This window comes from Schistocerca cancellata, chromosome 8 (genome assembly GCF_023864275.1).
Source record: "Schistocerca cancellata isolate TAMUIC-IGC-003103 chromosome 8, iqSchCanc2.1, whole genome shotgun sequence".
Classification (NCBI taxonomy): domain Eukaryota; kingdom Metazoa; phylum Arthropoda; class Insecta; order Orthoptera; family Acrididae; genus Schistocerca; species Schistocerca cancellata.
Genome location: NC_064633.1, coordinates 6,434,608 through 6,452,446, shown reverse-complemented (window position 1 = coordinate 6,452,446; position 17,839 = coordinate 6,434,608). Strand labels below are relative to the sequence as shown.

At 38.7% G+C, this 17,839-nt stretch overlaps 1 protein-coding gene across 1 annotated transcript in view; it reads right to left on the bottom strand.

The window, feature by feature from the left end:
• Positions 1-278: 278 nt before the first annotated feature.
• Positions 279-17,839, bottom strand: part of LOC126094919 (RNA cytidine acetyltransferase) — an 84,422-nt gene continuing 66,861 nt past the window's right edge. Inside the window, exons 17-20 of the mRNA XM_049909566.1 lie at positions 15,143-15,315; positions 6,035-6,271; positions 5,807-5,943; positions 279-562 (exon numbers count right to left, since the gene is read on the bottom strand). Coding sequence (XP_049765523.1) covers positions 475-562; positions 5,807-5,943; positions 6,035-6,271; positions 15,143-15,315 — 635 coding nt within the window. The 3' untranslated portion in view covers positions 279-474. The remainder of the gene's footprint in view (positions 563-5,806; positions 5,944-6,034; positions 6,272-15,142; positions 15,316-17,839) is intronic.

Here is a 17,839-nt window from a genome sequence, read left to right as displayed (position 1 = left end):
TGAAAGACAAATTGTTACAATGCTGAAACCAGCAGAAGCCAAGAATATTACAGATTAATTTGCATTCACTGCTGATATTAAATAAAACCAGCACAAATTTTGAACTTATTCGTACCTTTCATTTAGCAAAATTAGCAATGTCATGTTCATGCATGAAGTCTTTTCTTTTCAGATTCCTTTACTTGTGGCAGGACACAGCTAAATGACACCAAATAACAAATGTTCATGATGAAAAGAAGGGACAAAACTTTAGAAAGTTGAGAAATACAAACACTACAAAAATTAACAGATATATTATTTTGAATATGTACATAGTCACTGTTAAAATAGTAAACTTTTACAGTTGACAACAAATATTATAAACAACACTTTTTACAAAGTTTATGACTTTGGGGGCATAGGTCAAGATAAGTTTCAGTCCTCCTTGTCATACATTATATTAAGCTAACATAGTTAATTATAATTAACAGCCATTCAACTGAAGGACTTTTTCTCCTTTTTCTTCTTCTTTTTCCCAGAGTTTTCTGGGATTGACGCCTCTTCATTTATTCTTTTCTCACCACTGAAAATAATGGAAAAATTCATAATGAGTAAAAATTATTCCATTCCATTGTGGCAGGGTGCTACAGCAACCAGTTTTAGATTATTTCAGAATAAAAACAGTCTTTGTTGCGAAATTATTTAATGTCAATGTTGTGTTTCAGCCTGTTGGGACAATGTCAGATTGTGTAAAAGTAGCTGGATATGAAAGCTATCCAGCCATGTAAAATGAAAAATGGACAGAACAGTGTCTTGAACTCACCAGCTGACACTGCCATAGTAGTACAAAGTAGGGCCAATGCAGTGTGTCACTTGCTGGATGGTGTCCTTTTGGCATGCACACAGTAATTTCACAGTAGTGTTTGTGTGCATGCCAAAAGGACATTGTGCTGCATGCGGCTCATACTACATTTAATTTTGTAAGCATGGCACTATTTTGTACTATTATGGTGGTGCCAGCTGTTGTGTTCTACGTCCACCTTGCATTTTATATGTTTTTGTGATGGATTGATTACATAACCAGTTACTGTTGTGTCCATTTTACCATTTTATATGGCTATATAATGGATGGATTACGTAACCAGTTACTCTTGTGTCCATTTTATATTTTATATGGCTATATAATCGATGGGTTTTATATTCAGCTACTTTTACACAATTTGATGATGGCATAAAAGGGTGAAACACTTCTCTCTCTCTCTCTCTCTCTCTCTCTCTCTCTCTCTTTCCTTGTGCCTGTGTCCCACTCTCCGCAGGGAGAGTGGGTTATTGTCTGATTTGGCGAGGTTAATTGAAGGGGTGGCCAGATCCCCTTCCTGTCGCCAAAAGGGTGAAACGCTCCATTGACATCAAATAATTTCGCAACCAAGACTATTTTTATTCTATCATAGTGAAATTCTGTTCTTTTACAAGGAACTAACAACCAGAACTCTCGTACATAATGAAACCACTACAACAATTTTAAATTAAAAACGTTAAAATTATGTCATATGGTAGCTATGTTCGTTACATATGAAATGCTTATTTCCAAAATGGTACACTTCCAGTTTTGTTCATTTCAAGATTCAGAGGCTTAAACATAACTGAGTGATGAGAACAGAAAGAAATGGTAAACCCTTGCAACAAGCAATGGACTGCAATATTTCAGGTATATCAGTCAAAGAATTTGATCACTCAATTATGTTTAAGCCTCAGGTGTACCATTGTTGAAATAATGCCTTCATATAAGACTCCATATAAAATGTACATTTCATCTGTGAATATGTCTGTAAATGTGTAACACACATCAATTTGCAAACTGAAATGTATAGCGGTTGGACAAAAATATGGAAACACAACAGGAAACACATGCTTGTGCATAAATTCAGATGCTAGCCAAACCTGCATGTTGCACTGTTGTACCTGACCATGAACAGCACCTGTGCAACGTCCTCAATATGTTGCAAGTGTCTGTCATGGTCAGAACAGCGTACTGTATAGTTGTGAATGCATTATGTCAGAACTAAGTGAATTCAAGTGGATGCAAATTATTGGCACTTGTATGGTAGGTGCTTCCATAACCATGGGAGCCAAATGTCTGTGTTTCAGGGGCACTGTACTGAAGATTTATACTGCATGCAGGAAAAGCGAGAAAACATCATCCACCAAGTCACAACACTGATAAAAGTGTGTTAACATGACAAATGGTCACTGGAGAGGATTATGATGAAAAATAAGAATCACTGCAGAATGGTTTGTCGCACTCCCCGAAGCAATGTCAGCACCAAAAACCACGAAGAGAGCTCCATAAACAGGAAATTACATGATGATCTGCAATTTCAGAACCAATAACAGCTGGGCTATGGAGCAATGGTAGAAAGTCATATGGTCAGATGAGCTGTTTGGATTGTATCCAAAAGTCTGGTTATATTTACATCCCAAGAGGGAAACATGGCAGGGATTCAGTGATGATCTGGGCAGCATATTGTGGTATTTCATGAGCCCCACGGTTATTCTGCAGGGTCGCATTATTTGTAAGGATTACCTGAACATTTTGGCTGATCAAGTCCATCCCATGGTACAACGTTTGATGCCCAGCGGTGATGCCCTGTTTCAAGATGACAGAGCACCAGTTCTTACAGCTCGCGTTATCCAGGACTGGCTTCGTGAGAATAAGGATGAACTGTCACATCTCCCTGGCTGCCATAGTCCCCAGATCTCAATATTACTGAGCCTTTGAGGTCTTCTTTCGAGAGAAAGCTGCATGATCACCAGTTACCTTCATCACCGTTACCTGAACTTGCTACTATTTTACAGGGAGAATAGTATAAGATCCTTTGAAAACCACGTAGGACCTGTATTTTTCCATTCTAACGTGACTGGAATCTGTTTTGAAATCCAATTGGTTTCCTACACTATATTACACATGATAATGCGTAATATTTTTGATGTTTCCATTTTTTGTCCAATCTCTACATATGGTACTGTTGTGCAAAATGTTAAGAGAATGATGATTCTGCATTTAGGTAAAATAGCACAGAAAGTAGCTAACATTTGTAAGCTTTTAAATGCTGAAGTTACATTTGAAACCAACGTTGTTACAATTTAAATTAGGGAACAATTTAAAACAGAAAGTTGATAAACACAACAAAGCTGGTATTAAAATAATAATAATAATAAATAAATAAATAAATAAATCTGTGTAACAGAAGTTCTTATATGAACTACATCAGTCAGATTGGTAGGTCCTACAAAGTGAGGCATAAGGAACACTGGGATGCTTTTTAGCTTCATAATTTTGAAAAGATGGCTACAAGCACACACTTCCATGAAACTGACCAATCTTTTTGGGAGGATAAGTGTAGAAAACTGAATCTACGGGAACAGTTAGAAATTACAATACGAAGCAGGACAAATGAAAATGCATTTAGGAACAGGAGAGAAAACAACTTTTTAAACATTTCAAAAGCTTTTTAAAACATCAGCATCATGTTAGCTACTTTGTAGTCATACTCTTGACATTCAGTGTATGATGAGATTCATGCCCCTGACCATCTATGCAGAGATGTGCATCATCTTTGATTTCTTGATTATGAACACAAACTGCACAGCCATGCTGTGTATGTTTTTGTATCTGAGTGAGTCTTTTCTGGAGATATACAGACTGCGCACGCAAATCAGTGTGCGATTTGTGGTTTTAGCAATGGGGGGCATGTCTTAGAGGGTTAGTATAATTACATATGTTACTAGCTTGGACCGTGGCATTACCCATGGTTAAACAGTTATTTATAAACAGATGTTAATACTGAAACTCACTATTCACGCGAATGCACTGTCAGAAAAGCCATCGCTTGTTATATCTTTATAAAAGTACATTATAGGTAAAGCTTATTTACAAAATCATCTATATACAGGTATACGATGGGAATTCAAAAAGTAAAGGCACATTTGTGAAAAGCTGCACTTATTCTGATGATAGAAAACTGAAACATGTGTTATTTTTCTACGTAACCTCCCTGGACTTCAATGCAGTTTTCCCGACGTTTTACGAGTTTTTTTTTTTTATTTCATCAGAAAATACGTTTTTCGGTTGCATCTGTAATCAATTTTGCACCGCAGCAATGACGCCTTCATCACTTTCAAATCTTCTTCCCTGTAGTGCTTCCGTTAAGGGTCCAAACATGTGAAAATCACTTGGAGCCACGTCTGTACTGTATGGTGGATGCTCCAGCACCTCGAATCTCCCTTTATTGCGACGGCTGTCAGTTTGGCAGAATGTGGGTGAGCGTTATCTTGCTGCAGGATGACACCTCTTCACAGTTTTCCACGACGTTTGGATCTGATTGCAGGTTTTAGTTTCGTACGCAACACATCACATCCACCATACAATACAGATCTGGCTCTAAGGCCTCGTTTACGCTGGAGCGACGTCTTGCAACATTGTGGCATGCTACGGAAATGTGGCGTGCGTCGTCTTGTAGCATGCTATAACAGGCAACATCTTGTGGCGTATGTTGCATGCAGCAGGTTAATTTATACCAAAGCAACAGAATTTGTGCCACACGTGTGTCTGTCTTGCAGTATGAAGGATGATAAAGTATCGCAGCGGCGGCCTACTTGGTACTTGCACACGCAGCTAACAACGGAAATGAAAACCAAAGGAAAAGAAAACGATGGTGGGAGAGAAGAAGTATTTAAAGAAGGTCCACGAAATAGTATCCTAGGAATTAGAAGCAGACGATGGTGCGTTATTTAGTAATGTGTGCTTTCGTCCCAGGTGCGTTAGTCCACGCCATACTGTTGCCAAAAGGTGGCCTAACGGTGAATGTTCGCACAGGTACTGGGCTGGTCACCACCCTGTGTCAGGGCCCGGGGTGGGACTTTCAGCCCCCAGCTCACCCAACTCTGCGGTACGACTGCTGCGGTATGACTGCCACACTACTTCTCTCGCAAGCTCGCAAGTAAACGGGTGACGCACCTTAGACGAAAGCAACAATGACAACATGAGAATGATGATTTAGTTCTAAATGTTTTGAAATGCTTAACTACTACATAACACTTTTTCAAAATTAATAAGCAAACATATTAATAGTAAGACTGTATTAAAAACTTTCAGTGTTCGGCTCCACAAATTTAAATTATATGTAAAGTTTTACTCCAGTGCGTGGGAAATAAACATCCCAGGTTGGGATGCATAAACTAAAGTCAGAGGAGGGGATGGTCTGATGCAGAGGGGGGGAAATCCCCCCCATCCCCCCCTGCAAATCGCACACTGACACAAATAGCTGGTGCTGTAATACTGCCTACATTTATGGACAGCATATGCCAATCCACTTAGTTTATTTTACATACTGGAAAATGATGTTGAAATGTATTTTAGGGTGACATGGTTACAAGGGGAATAATCATTAAATTTTAACATATTTATTTATATTTTTATCTTTATCACTTTCATAAGAGTCTTGTGAAATAATTATGATGATGAAGTCTGGCTCTCAAACAGTTCAATGTAAGTGCTTTTGCACTGTGGAAGGTGGTTCAACCTGCATTTTGAACATTAAAACAAAACAAAATTTTGAATAGCATCCAAAACTACCTTACAGCAAAAAGTCACACAATCAAGTAATTCCTCATTTCTTGTACAAATGAATCTCACTCAATATCTATTGACAGTTTTTCATTATCAACTTCAAATTCAACTATGAACTTCCCTCCAGCACACTATATTGTTGACAATTCTGAGTGGAGTGTTGTAACAAGAATGATCTAAAAATTGTAATATGCTTACCTCTTCACAGAAATTATGCCCTTTGCTCCTTTTGACAAAGCTCTGTCCCATTCTTGTTCTGAGCCTTTTATAACATACTGACTCAAATTTTCATTTTTCAGCCTCTTTAATTCTTCCTGCTGTTTTAGTTTAAGGTCCTGAAATAACAAAAAGAGGTTAATAATTTTCTAACTGGAGTCCAGTACTTAAATACTGTTTTACATAATTATGAAATGCTCATATTCACACCTTTGCTGCTTCATCCAATTCTTGCTGCATCGTCTTCACTAAAGGATTTAGTTTTAAGTCTTGCTTTGGCTGCACAAAATCCTTTTCTATTGCTCGCTCAAGAACACCTGTCAGGTACTGAACTAACCGACGAATTGTACGATTAAAAAGACCCAGCAGCTGTGACACTGGCAACTCAAGCTCAGTGGCCAAGTCATCAGCTGTTTTGTGTTGCAGCCCCAGTCCAAGTAATATTGCCTGGAAAAAAAAGGCAATGGCGATATAAAGATTAAGATGAAATATTGGGAATGACAAACATGCTACCACAGAATGCACAATATTACAGTCAAAATAACATGTACTATTTACAAATGAACACAAAATACAATGCCACTACACATATTCAACTTTTATTGTATACTACTTTTCTCATTTTCGATGTAGGTAATTACACTTCACTCTCTTAGCTTACCATGGATATCAACTGTTTATGAAGGAAGGTGATACTACCGACCCTGCCATCCACTTGAAGGGGAGTATATCCTCTCCCAAAAAATAATCTAACTCAGTTCTGTGTTTAAATTTCCTGACAGATTAAAACTGTGTACCCATCTGCGACTTGGGCCTGGAAAAGTTTACGGCAAAGATTTGGCTAATGGTGATAGCTGTAGCTTTGAATAATGGACTACTTGAGTACACATACACCAAAAATTATGTAGCATGTCCACATGCTACCCTTGTCAACTGTGCCACTGTTCCTTACCACAATATTTTAATACCACGTCAATTACGAGTAAGGGATGAATGTATGACAAAACAGCAACTTGTTCACATTGTTGTGTGGTTTGGTTTTCTGTGGTTTCACTCAATGTGATGTCTCCTTTCAAAAGGAAATGGTCAAGAAGTCCAATGTGCACACCAGAGGGGGCATGGTGCGGGGAAGGAGAGGGGAGGGTTGAAGGAGGGGAGTGCCATCCCAGATACAGAACTGGTTCTTCCAGATGCCAAGAAGCACAGGATACAGCCAACTGCACATGGTGGCTCATGTCGGTACAAACAATGTGTGTCATTTCTGATTGGAAGAGATTCTCTCTGTTTTGGGCAGATAGCTGAAATGGGAAAGACTGCTAGTCTTGCTTGCGAGATGAGGGCACAGCTCACTATATGTAGCATCACACACAGGACTGATTGCAGATTTTTGGTACAGAGCCGAGTGGAGGGTGTGAATCAGAAGTTCAGGTGGTTCTGCGACCATATAGGCTGCAGATTCCTTGACTTGTGCCATAGGGTGGTGGCCTTTTGGGTTCCGTTTAATAGAAAATGGATCCACTACATGAAGGAGGCAGCAACACAGGTAGCAGGGGCTGTGTGGATGGGACTGGGCAGTTTTTTGGGGTTGGAGTATTTTGGAAAATTACAAAAAGGGCATCAATCCTGAAGGGTGCAGGGCAAGCACAGGATGAGTGTAGACGTAGAAACAAACAATACTGCAGTTGTTGAGAAAGAACAAGAGCTCCAAGTGCTAATAGAAAGCACTGAAGCTCTAATTGTTATAGGTATGGAAAGCCGGCTAAAACCAGAAATAAGTCCAGCTGAAATTTTTACAGAGTGCCCAAAGGACAGATGAAGAACAGCTGATGGTGGCATGTTTGTTGCTGTTAGTAGTACTTTATCTTGTAGTGAAACTTAAGTAGATAGTTCCTATGAATTAGTGTGGATTAGAGATTATACTTGACAATCAGAATAAATTAATAATTGGTTCTTGTCTGATCTCTTGAGAACCCTCAGGAAACTGAAGAAACCATTTCAGTGTGTTTGTCACCACAAAGATACAAATTCCTCATTACAACACAAGGCCTTATGCAAGCCTGCGCACCCAAATTTCATTAGAATATTCTTCCTCATCCACCCTGCACTCCAGATCTTCATCTGTTTGGGCCAATGAAGGATACACGTTGCGGGGTTACAGGGAGATTATTGAGCAGCAAAACGTTAGCTCCAACGTTGACCAGTAAAGTGGTACCACACCGGCCTACAGACCTTCCTAGCAAGGTGGTGTGAGGCCATCCATCATCCTGAACATAGATTATGTTGAAAAATAGCATTCCTTCCCAAAAAAGTGGCAAATAATACGGTGTATTGGAATCCTGAATAAACCAAGCTTGCTTCCAGCAAAAAATGTGTTGCATTACTTATCGAACACCCCTCGTACCCTCGATAAGTTAGTGAAAATACATGTTCAAAGCTTGTCGTAGGCATAAAATACTGTCTGGAATTGAAGTAAATGCTTTCTCTGGAAACTGTTTTGGACAATTAGTTCAGGAGCCTACTCAAAGTGCAAATGGTTGTGAAAACTTACTTGACCTCTTGGCAACAAATAATTCTGAGCAAATAGAGACCATCGTGATAAATACAAGGATTAGTGACCTCAAGGTCATCGTAGCAAGACTGAATACCATAACATCCAAATCCACCACAGATAAATGCAAAATACATCTACTTTAAAAAAGCAGATAAAAATTCACTTGACGCCTTCCTAAGAGACAGCTTCCACTCATCCCAAACTCATTATGAAACTGTGGACCAGATGTGGCTTCAATTCAGAGAAATAGTATCGATGACAATTGAGAGATATAAACCAAATAAATTAATAAGACATGGTACTAATCCCTCACGAGACGCAAAACAGGAAAGAACAGTGTAGCAGAATTAATGAAAAAGGTGTGTGAAATATAAAAGAATGCAAAATCTCCAACTAGCAATGTTTCACTGAAGCTCAAAATTTAGCATGGACTTCTCTGCGAGATGCTTTCAATAGGCTCCACAAAGAAGCTCCACCTCTAAATCTGGCAGAAAATCAAGAGAGATTCTGGTGGTATGTTAAGTGGACCAGCAGCAAGACACAATCAACACCTTCACTCTGCGATAGCAATGTTAATGTTGTTGATGACAGTGCCACTAAAGCAGAGTTATTAAGAATGGTTTTCAGAAATTCCTTCATCAAAGAAGACAAAGTAAATGTTCCACAATTTGAATCAAAAATAGCTGCCAATATGAATAATTTAGAAGTACATATAATTGTTGCAGCTTAAATCACCTAATAAAGGCAAGTCCTCCAGTCCAGACTGTATACCAATTAGGTTCTTTGCACAGCATGCTGGTACAATAGCTCTATAGTTAGCTATCATATACAACCACACACTCAACTAAACACCTGTTCCTAAATAATGGAAAGTTGCACAGGTCACTCCAACACTCAAGAAAGGAAAATAGAGGAGTAATCCACTGAATTACACACACTATCACTAACATCAATTTGCAGTAGGGTTTTGGAATGTATACTGTGTCTGAAGATTATGAATTACCTCAGATAAAAAGGTTTATTTACAAATAGCCAGCAAAGATTCAGAAAACATCTTTCTTATGAAACACAGCTGGCTCTTTACTCACATGAAGTAATGAGTTCTATTGACAGGAGATCTCAAACTGAGTCCACATTTCTACATTTTCAGAAGCATTTTGACAGTGTTCCTTGTTGTAGCAGCCACAATACTTTAAAAATGCATGCTGCCATGTTTCCTACAGCCACCGTGACAGCATAACGCTGCTGCCACAAATGACTACACCACTGCAAATAACATGCAAACATTCACTCTCCAGAGCTCCAGCAATGGATGTAATTAAGTTCAAACTTTCATGCACTGTCCCCATTTTTTTGTGTTTGCCAGATGAATAACATTCACAGACTTTCACAGTGGTCAGGGCTTGACGTCTTCTGAATAGAGATTGTATTGAAGAGTGACAGATTTATAAATCCTTTGCATCTGTACGTATTTCTACATTAAAATCTATTATTAGCAACTGACACTGCAATTAAAGCAACAAAGTTATGTTTAATTTTACTATCTGATATTGGATGTAGAATAAATTAATATCTGAATTCTCTGTTCATGAACAGCATCTGTTCCTCACTCCTGTGTCCGGTATAGAACAACAAAGTGTGCAAAGGAAGTCATAACATTCCTCACATGGGACTTCTAATCAAATTATGTGGCTACAGAGTACCGACTCAGATGTGCAACGGGATTCATGATTTCCAATCAGAAAGGTCACAGTTCACAACAACCGACAAAAAGTCATCAAGCCAAACACATGTGATATATGGCATTTCTCAACGAAGTGTTGTATGCCCTCTGCTGTTCCTAATATGTATAAATGATTTAGGATACAATCTGAGCAGCCTTCTTCAATTGTTTGCATATGATGCTGTCATTTGGCATCTTGTCAGATGATCAAAACCAAATGCGAAGTGATTTAGATAAGATATCTGTACAATGTGAAAAATGGCAATTGACCTTAATTAATGAAAATTGTCAGGCAATCCACATGAGTACTGAAAGAAATCTACAAAATTTTGATTATGTGATAAAGCACACAAATCTTAAGGCAGTGAATTCAGCTAAATACTTATGAATTATAATTGTGAATAATTTAAACTGGAATGATCACACAGATAATGTTGTGGAGAAACGCAACCAAAGACTGTGATTTATAGGCAGAACACTTAAAAGATGCAACAGGTCTACTAAATTGGCTTTCTACACTATGCTCGTCCGTTCTCTTCTGGAGTAATGCACTGCGGAGTGGAATCTGCATCAAATGGGATTGAGAGAGGACATTGAGACAGTTTACAGAAGGGCAGCTTGTTTTGTATTATCGTGAAACAGGGGAGGGAGTGTCACAGATATGCTACATGAGCTGGTGTAGCAATCATTAGAACAAATGCCTTTTTTGTTGTGGCAGGATCTTTCTCCTCTGGATGCGAAAATATTTTGCTGGCACCAACCTACATAATAAAATAACTCAGAGCTTGCACTGAAAGGATTTAAGTGTTCTTTCTTTTCACGTGATCTTCAAGAGAGAAATGGTAGAGGAATAGTCAGAAGGTGGTTCAATGAACCCTCCACCAGGCACTTAATTGTGAATTACAGAGTAATGACATAGATGTAGATGAAGATGAACACCCTTCCCTGCTAAAGCCTGTAATATGTCTCTAATGTCACAGTCACGAAGGGAACATTAAAGCCCAATCTTCTTCCTTACTCTTCTAACACTCATCATACGATTTGAAGTGGAATCATCATATAAAATTAATTGTTGGTAAGGCAGGTGCCAGGTTGAGATTCATTGGCAGAGTCCTTAGAAAATGTAGTCCATCAACAAAGGAGGTGGCTTACAAAACAATCGTTCGACCTATACTTGAGTAATGCTCATCAGTGTGGGATCCCTACCAGGTCGGGTTGACAGAGGAGATAAAGAAGATCCAAAGAAGAGTGGCGCGTTTCGTCACAGGGTTATTTGGTAAGTGTGATAGCATTACGGAGATGTTTAGCAAACTCAAATGGCAGACTCTGCAAGAGAGGCACCCTGCATCGCGGTGTAGCTTGCTGTCCAGGATTCGAGAGGGTGCGTTTCTGGATGAGGTATAGACTATATTGCTTCCCCCTACTTATACCTCAAGAGGAGATCACGGATGAAAAATTAGAGAGATTTGAGCGTGCACGGAGGCTTTCCGGCAGTCATTCTTCCCACGAACCATAGGCGACTGGAACAGGAAAGGGAGATAATGACAGTGGCACAAAAAGTGCCCTCCGCCACACACCATTGGGTGGCTTGCAGAGTATAACTGTAGATGTAGATACTCTTTGCCTATACACACACATCTTCTATCACCCTGGTACTGAATGATACTTTATTGGTCTGCAACCATGTCACAGGAGAGGAGGATTAAATCAGGATTAAATGGAATAATGTATTTTTCTTTGAAGTAAAAAAATTAATTTTTGAAGTAGTCCCCATTCAGACCAATGACCTTGTATTGAACACTTTTTCCACTGAGTAAACTACTCAAAAACAGTTCTGCACCAATCTCAGGGCTTGTATATTTCATGTTTATGATTGAAAATATGCTTCCCAATACTCATACGCCCACATGAAATAAATGTGCAGTCACCAGTGTCATTCTCAAGGCAATTCTCTCTCTCTCTCAATAGAGACCATGACAGTGTATCTTTGTATACTACTCCGGCTGTCAACATGCCCTGAAAGGTAATTTCAAGCTTAGACCATGAAAGCCATGTCACTTTGTAACAGGAGGTTGTCATCTAGGGAAATTACCTGCCAAAATGACATATACTGCAACAATGCCAGTCAAAGATTAAGCTGCTCTTGTGTCAGAAAAAACACTGAAGATCTGCTTCATGGTGGTCACCTGTGGTCAACACCACTAGCTGATGATCGCTAACTACACATTACAGTTCCTAGTACTACGGGAAGAATGCAACAGAACTGTGCACTGTCTTTTTGGAGGTAATAACAGGGCTGTGCTGATCCAGACAATACACAAATGCCTCCCATTCAATCAATTCGGCCTCTAGGTGACTGTTACCAACTACAGTACAAGACCCCCCCCCCCAAAAAAAAATCACCATAGTGCACAAAGGAGGTCAGCAAGTAAACACCTGAAATGGAACTGGTACTTGGATTATTTGTAATGTGTTCTCCTTACTAACAAGGGCAGGATTAAAGCAGAAGAATATGGAGGCAGCCAGGCACATCTCAGGCACATCTCAGGCATGCAGCCCCATGAGTTAGGCAACAAAATGGGTGAATCACGATTTGTGCTACTATCATATATGGATGTCAGACTGCTCTCAGTGCTACTGCTAGCGATAATATATTGATTTAAAAATCACTTGGACAGGTCTTCTAACCAACTGCCCAGCCCTACAATCAGCTTATCGGTGACATGTTCATCTTTTATGACGATAATGCATGAGCGTATCATGCCCACCCAGTGAATCGATTGAAGGAATTGCCTGTGGTATCTACTGAAATGATCCCAACTGAGCACGCTGGTGACCAACTGAGACCTACAATGCTTCACTCCCAGAACCCTCCTCCATCCTCATGCCTCAGGAATGTTGTTGTAGAAGAGTGGGATATGCTCAAGCAGGAATGTGTGCCACAAAGGACTGAGCATTTTACTGTGCAGAGAGCAGAGTAACACAGTACTCATTGTTATCCAGCAGCTGATTTTGCTTTAGCAGATGCACAAGGATGTGCCATTTTGAACAGATTGCCTACATTTTTTGTTACTGTTTTGTTTTCATTTTACTAAAAAGTTATTTTAATTTCATAAAGGTTATTCTTTCAGTCCCAGCCCTCCCTGAGTCTAAGCTTACACGTGTTTGCACATATGAAGATGGTGAAAAGTTTATGAGCATCTTACCTTCCGTTCTTTAAGTGAAATATTTGGAAGGTCTACAAAATACTCATCTTCAGCTGCCATGATTTTTTCACGGGATGCAAATCATTTTCTAGCCACAAATTTCCTGACAAGTGAGAATCGGCCATAGTCAGAGGATATCAAATGTGGTGATTTTGGTGCATGTACCAACAATCCCTCAATTTTCTCATTGTCAAAGCATCTTGATATGCTATTTTGCAATCCACTTCTCCCCTCACATTTATTCCATCCACTTGTTCCAAAAGACTATCTAGAACATATTTATTTACACTTAACACCTTTCTGGCACATGAAATTGACACTATCTTTTTTGCCTCAAGGCCACTGACACTCACGTAATGCTATTTTTGATGTTTCATTTCTAGCGTAAAATTGCCCAATCGACAATAACAAACTAACACCACGATCAGCTTATTCTTTTGAAACTGATCCAGACTTTGCAAAGGAAATCAAATTGGATCATTCCACACCAAGTGTGCTGATGGTCCCCGCCTGTAAGCATCAGCAACCACAATGAAGTTTTGCACAAATGTTCTAAATGAATAAAACCAAGTTTTGCAAAAAAAAATTTCCTGGCTCTCAGTAGCGGATTGCAAATTGTCATGTAGGCTCTATGACAGTTTAGCCGAGACAGCTTAAAATTGAAGTTAGTAGTAATCCAGAGAAAATAAATGCATCAGATACATCACACACCGTTAAGATTTCAAGGCTTTGTCCCTCACAATTATCATGCTACTTGGGGCCAAAGTTGGGAAAAAATGAATCACAATTTTTCAACTATCTTGTAACTGTAATTTTTTAATTACTTTCTTTATGCCAAGTGCAGCTGTGCAGAAAAGTTGAGGTCATTCATTCCACATCAAGCAGATCAATTTTAGGAAGCATAACTACATGACCCTCTCTAGTTTGAATAAAATTGTTCACGAATGGTTGCTAATGAATAGAAATAAGCTGTGCAAAATTTGAGCTCAAGATGCAAAAATTATATGTCTTAGGAGGTTTTCAGTGGAGGGCTGAAAAATTAGTTGTAAGCTCTATGAGAACGGAGCCAAATTTAAGACAGAGCAAAACTGAAACTCTCTTAACTTTAGCCAAAACTGAAATAATTTGATACAGCTTAGTTGCAGTGATTAGCAAATCACCATTAAAAATTTCATTCAAATTGTAGATGGTCATGTGGGTATGTTTCTTAAAATTGGTCTGCTTAATGTGGAACGACCTTCTGATGAACACTCAATAAATGTATTTCACAAATTTTTTCACAGTTCCTAATCATTAATAACAATATTGTCCACCTCCATAGCTGAGTGGTCGACATGGTTGACTGCCATATGGGGGGCCTGGGTTCAATTTCCGGTACTGTCAGGTATTTGTTATTGGTGGGAGGAATGGAAAAGGCTGCACTTAGCCCCATGCTGCCAATTGAGGAGCTACCTGACAGAGCAATAGTGGCTGCAGGTAATGAAACTGACAATAGCCGGGACAGCGGTGTGCTGATATCACGCCCCTCCATACCACATCCAATGACGCCACTGGTGGAGAGTGACATGGCAGCTGGTTGGTACTGATGGACCTTAGAGGGCCTGAGGATAGAGTTTAAGTTTATGTAAATATGGCACATGCACTTTCCAGATATTTTTGTTTGTGGTTTTAATTTTGTGATGTCTTTAACATGGATCAACTTCAAGAGAAGTATGCCTACATTTGAATTCAATCTCCTGTTTGTCAACTATTGTAAATAAAGGAGCAGGATTCTTATAAATATTCATAAAATTCAGACAAATTTCCAGTGGTGATATACACTAAAAACTGTTACTTACCGACTGTACTGCTGATAAGTGAGTATCTCCCATTTGCCGCAAGAAATAAAGGCGTGCTAACATAGGCAAGAGATCCATGATCAAATGGTAGTCCACCAGATTGTTGGAGTACATTTCCAAGCGTTTGATGTCATACTTGGTGACATAGCAGTCCAGCTCTTGCTGTGTAAGATCTGAAAAAGCAAAATATGGATGCCACATTGAAAAAGAAGTATAAAATATGCAGGACAGATACTTGAGTTGTAGCCTAATGAAGCACTCAAAGCTAGAAGCTCAAACTTTATGACAGTGAAGTGGAAATTGGGTATGCATATAGAAATCATTGATCAGGAACTGTGGTCAACAGCGTAAAACAGCTGGCAATGAGAATGAAAGGAAAAGATTCTTGAATGATATGATCTTCTCAAACACTGTATAGCTGCATCAATTTTTGTTTATTAACTTCTGGAAATGTTTTGTATAAAAACTTTGTGTCAAAAGTCAGATGCAAAAATGTGCAGAACTAACAGTATTTATGCACAGACATTGTGGTGCAAGTAATTTTGAACTATCACATATTTTAACTATTATACACTGACTTTTATCATGACATCTGTATGTAAGCACTTTTAATCCTACCCATATTTTCATATCTTACAGTTGGTAATGAGTTTATCTCAAAACATGCCTAGGTAATGATAAACAAAATATTGGTGCAGCTGTACGTTGTTAGTGAAGACGTTATTGAAATTGACTGCAAGCCATGGTGTTCAGAAAATATTTAAAATGAAATTAACGAAAAGTGCACCAAAAAACAATAGTAAAATAGGACATCTTAGGACTAAAACTCAAATAAAATTAAGTGATATGACACAGAATAAGAGTCAAGGAAAACAACAGACCAACAGAGAAAGAACTCAAGATGAAAAAATGGAGGGAAATACAACTAAACAAGATTAGTCAGCCCAAAAAGATATAAGGGGAGAGTACTCAGAAGAGAGTGGAAGGAGTGGAAGGGGGGGGAGTAAGGAGGACGGTATGAGAATGAATGAAGAAATGTGAGAAAGAAAGGCAGGAAAGACAATTAAGGTTCAACATCCTGTAGACGACTATGCCACTAGAGATAAATTATTAGAGAGGAGTTACAAACATGGATAAGACAATGATGGGAAAGAAAACTGGCCATGTCCTTTTAAAAGAAATTATTGAAACTGTAATTTGAAGTGATCCAGGGAAACTACATAAAACATAAATCTGGATGGCTGGATGGAGATTGGAACCGCTATATCACACTGATTAGTAAATTTATTCCTGTGTTTCCAGTTTTTGTCATCATTTATCTGGCTGAACTTTCTTTTTCCCCAACATTTGGCAACAGTTCATTTATCTGTTTCATCTCATATAACCTAATACACAGTGAGTCAAAAAGGACTTTCGAACTTTGGAATGATGTAGAAATTTATTGAGGTAACTCTGAGAATCGATAGAGGTGTCACCATGCAGCAAACAATCTCAAGGTTGATTCATGTAGTGCATCAGTACCCTGTTCCACCACCAGGAGCGTCAGCATAATGAACAGTTAAAATGGCTGCTTTCACTGTTGCAGAGCGTGATCCCTGTGTGTTTTGGTTTCATGAAAAAAACTCTGTATCAACTATGGTAATCGAGACTCGAATGTCTCAAGGAAAATTTAATTATATCTGCATCAATTGTTTGGTGCAAATTTCACACTGAATATGCTAAAGAACCTCCAAGCAGTCCTACAATTTACTCTTGGCAGAAGAGTTTTGTTGCAAAAGTTATGCACGATTAGCTGCAACCAATGTCGGAAGAAACTGATTACTGGTGGGATGTTTGCTGTGTCACAAATGGTAGTCACACTGAACCAAAATGACATTTCACACTTTTAAGTGAAACTTGAGATTGTTTGCAACAAAATGACTCAGCTAACAATCCTATAAGTTATCAGAATAAACTTCTGTATCACTACAAAGTTGCAAGGTCCTTTTTGACACACGCTGTATTTTGCCTCTAATTTTATTTCACATGCTGTTTTCCTCATTATCTGGTGGGTAACTTTAAATTCACAATTTCTCAACTGCAGTCAGTTGTTCACTGTACCTTGTAGTGCTACCTTTTCTGATCATCGGTCACTGGGTGTTTGAGCCATATGCATCATTCATCATAGCAAAGACCTTGCAGTAGACGTGTTTCACAACAGCAAAGATGAGCAAACATTCATTGCCCTTAAGGTATGCATTTTAAAGCAGACTGGCATGATGCAACAGTTGTGTAAGGTCCTTAAGTTGTTTGATCAATATTTTCTTACTCCATTCTAGCTAGTTCAATTGCAGTTGACTGATGTTTCTTTATGAAGCCATCATAGAACCATGTTTAACACCTTTATATACTTTTCGGTTTTTCAAAATTAGCAAAACACAGTCTAGATCACAGAGGTTATTTTATTTCAAATGACCAGTTTCGACCTAGTCTTAGGCTATGTTTAGATGCTGAAACTGCTCACTGAGGTCTACTGACTGTTCTGGAGATAGTCAACTTAAGCTAATGATGTTATTCTGAAGATGGCCTAAGATTAGGCCAAAACTGGTCATTTTAAATCAAATAACCATTGCAATTTAGACAGTTTCTCACTAATTTTATACAGCTTACAAGATCACTGATCTCCAAAAATGTTACAAAAAATTTTTGTTTTATTTT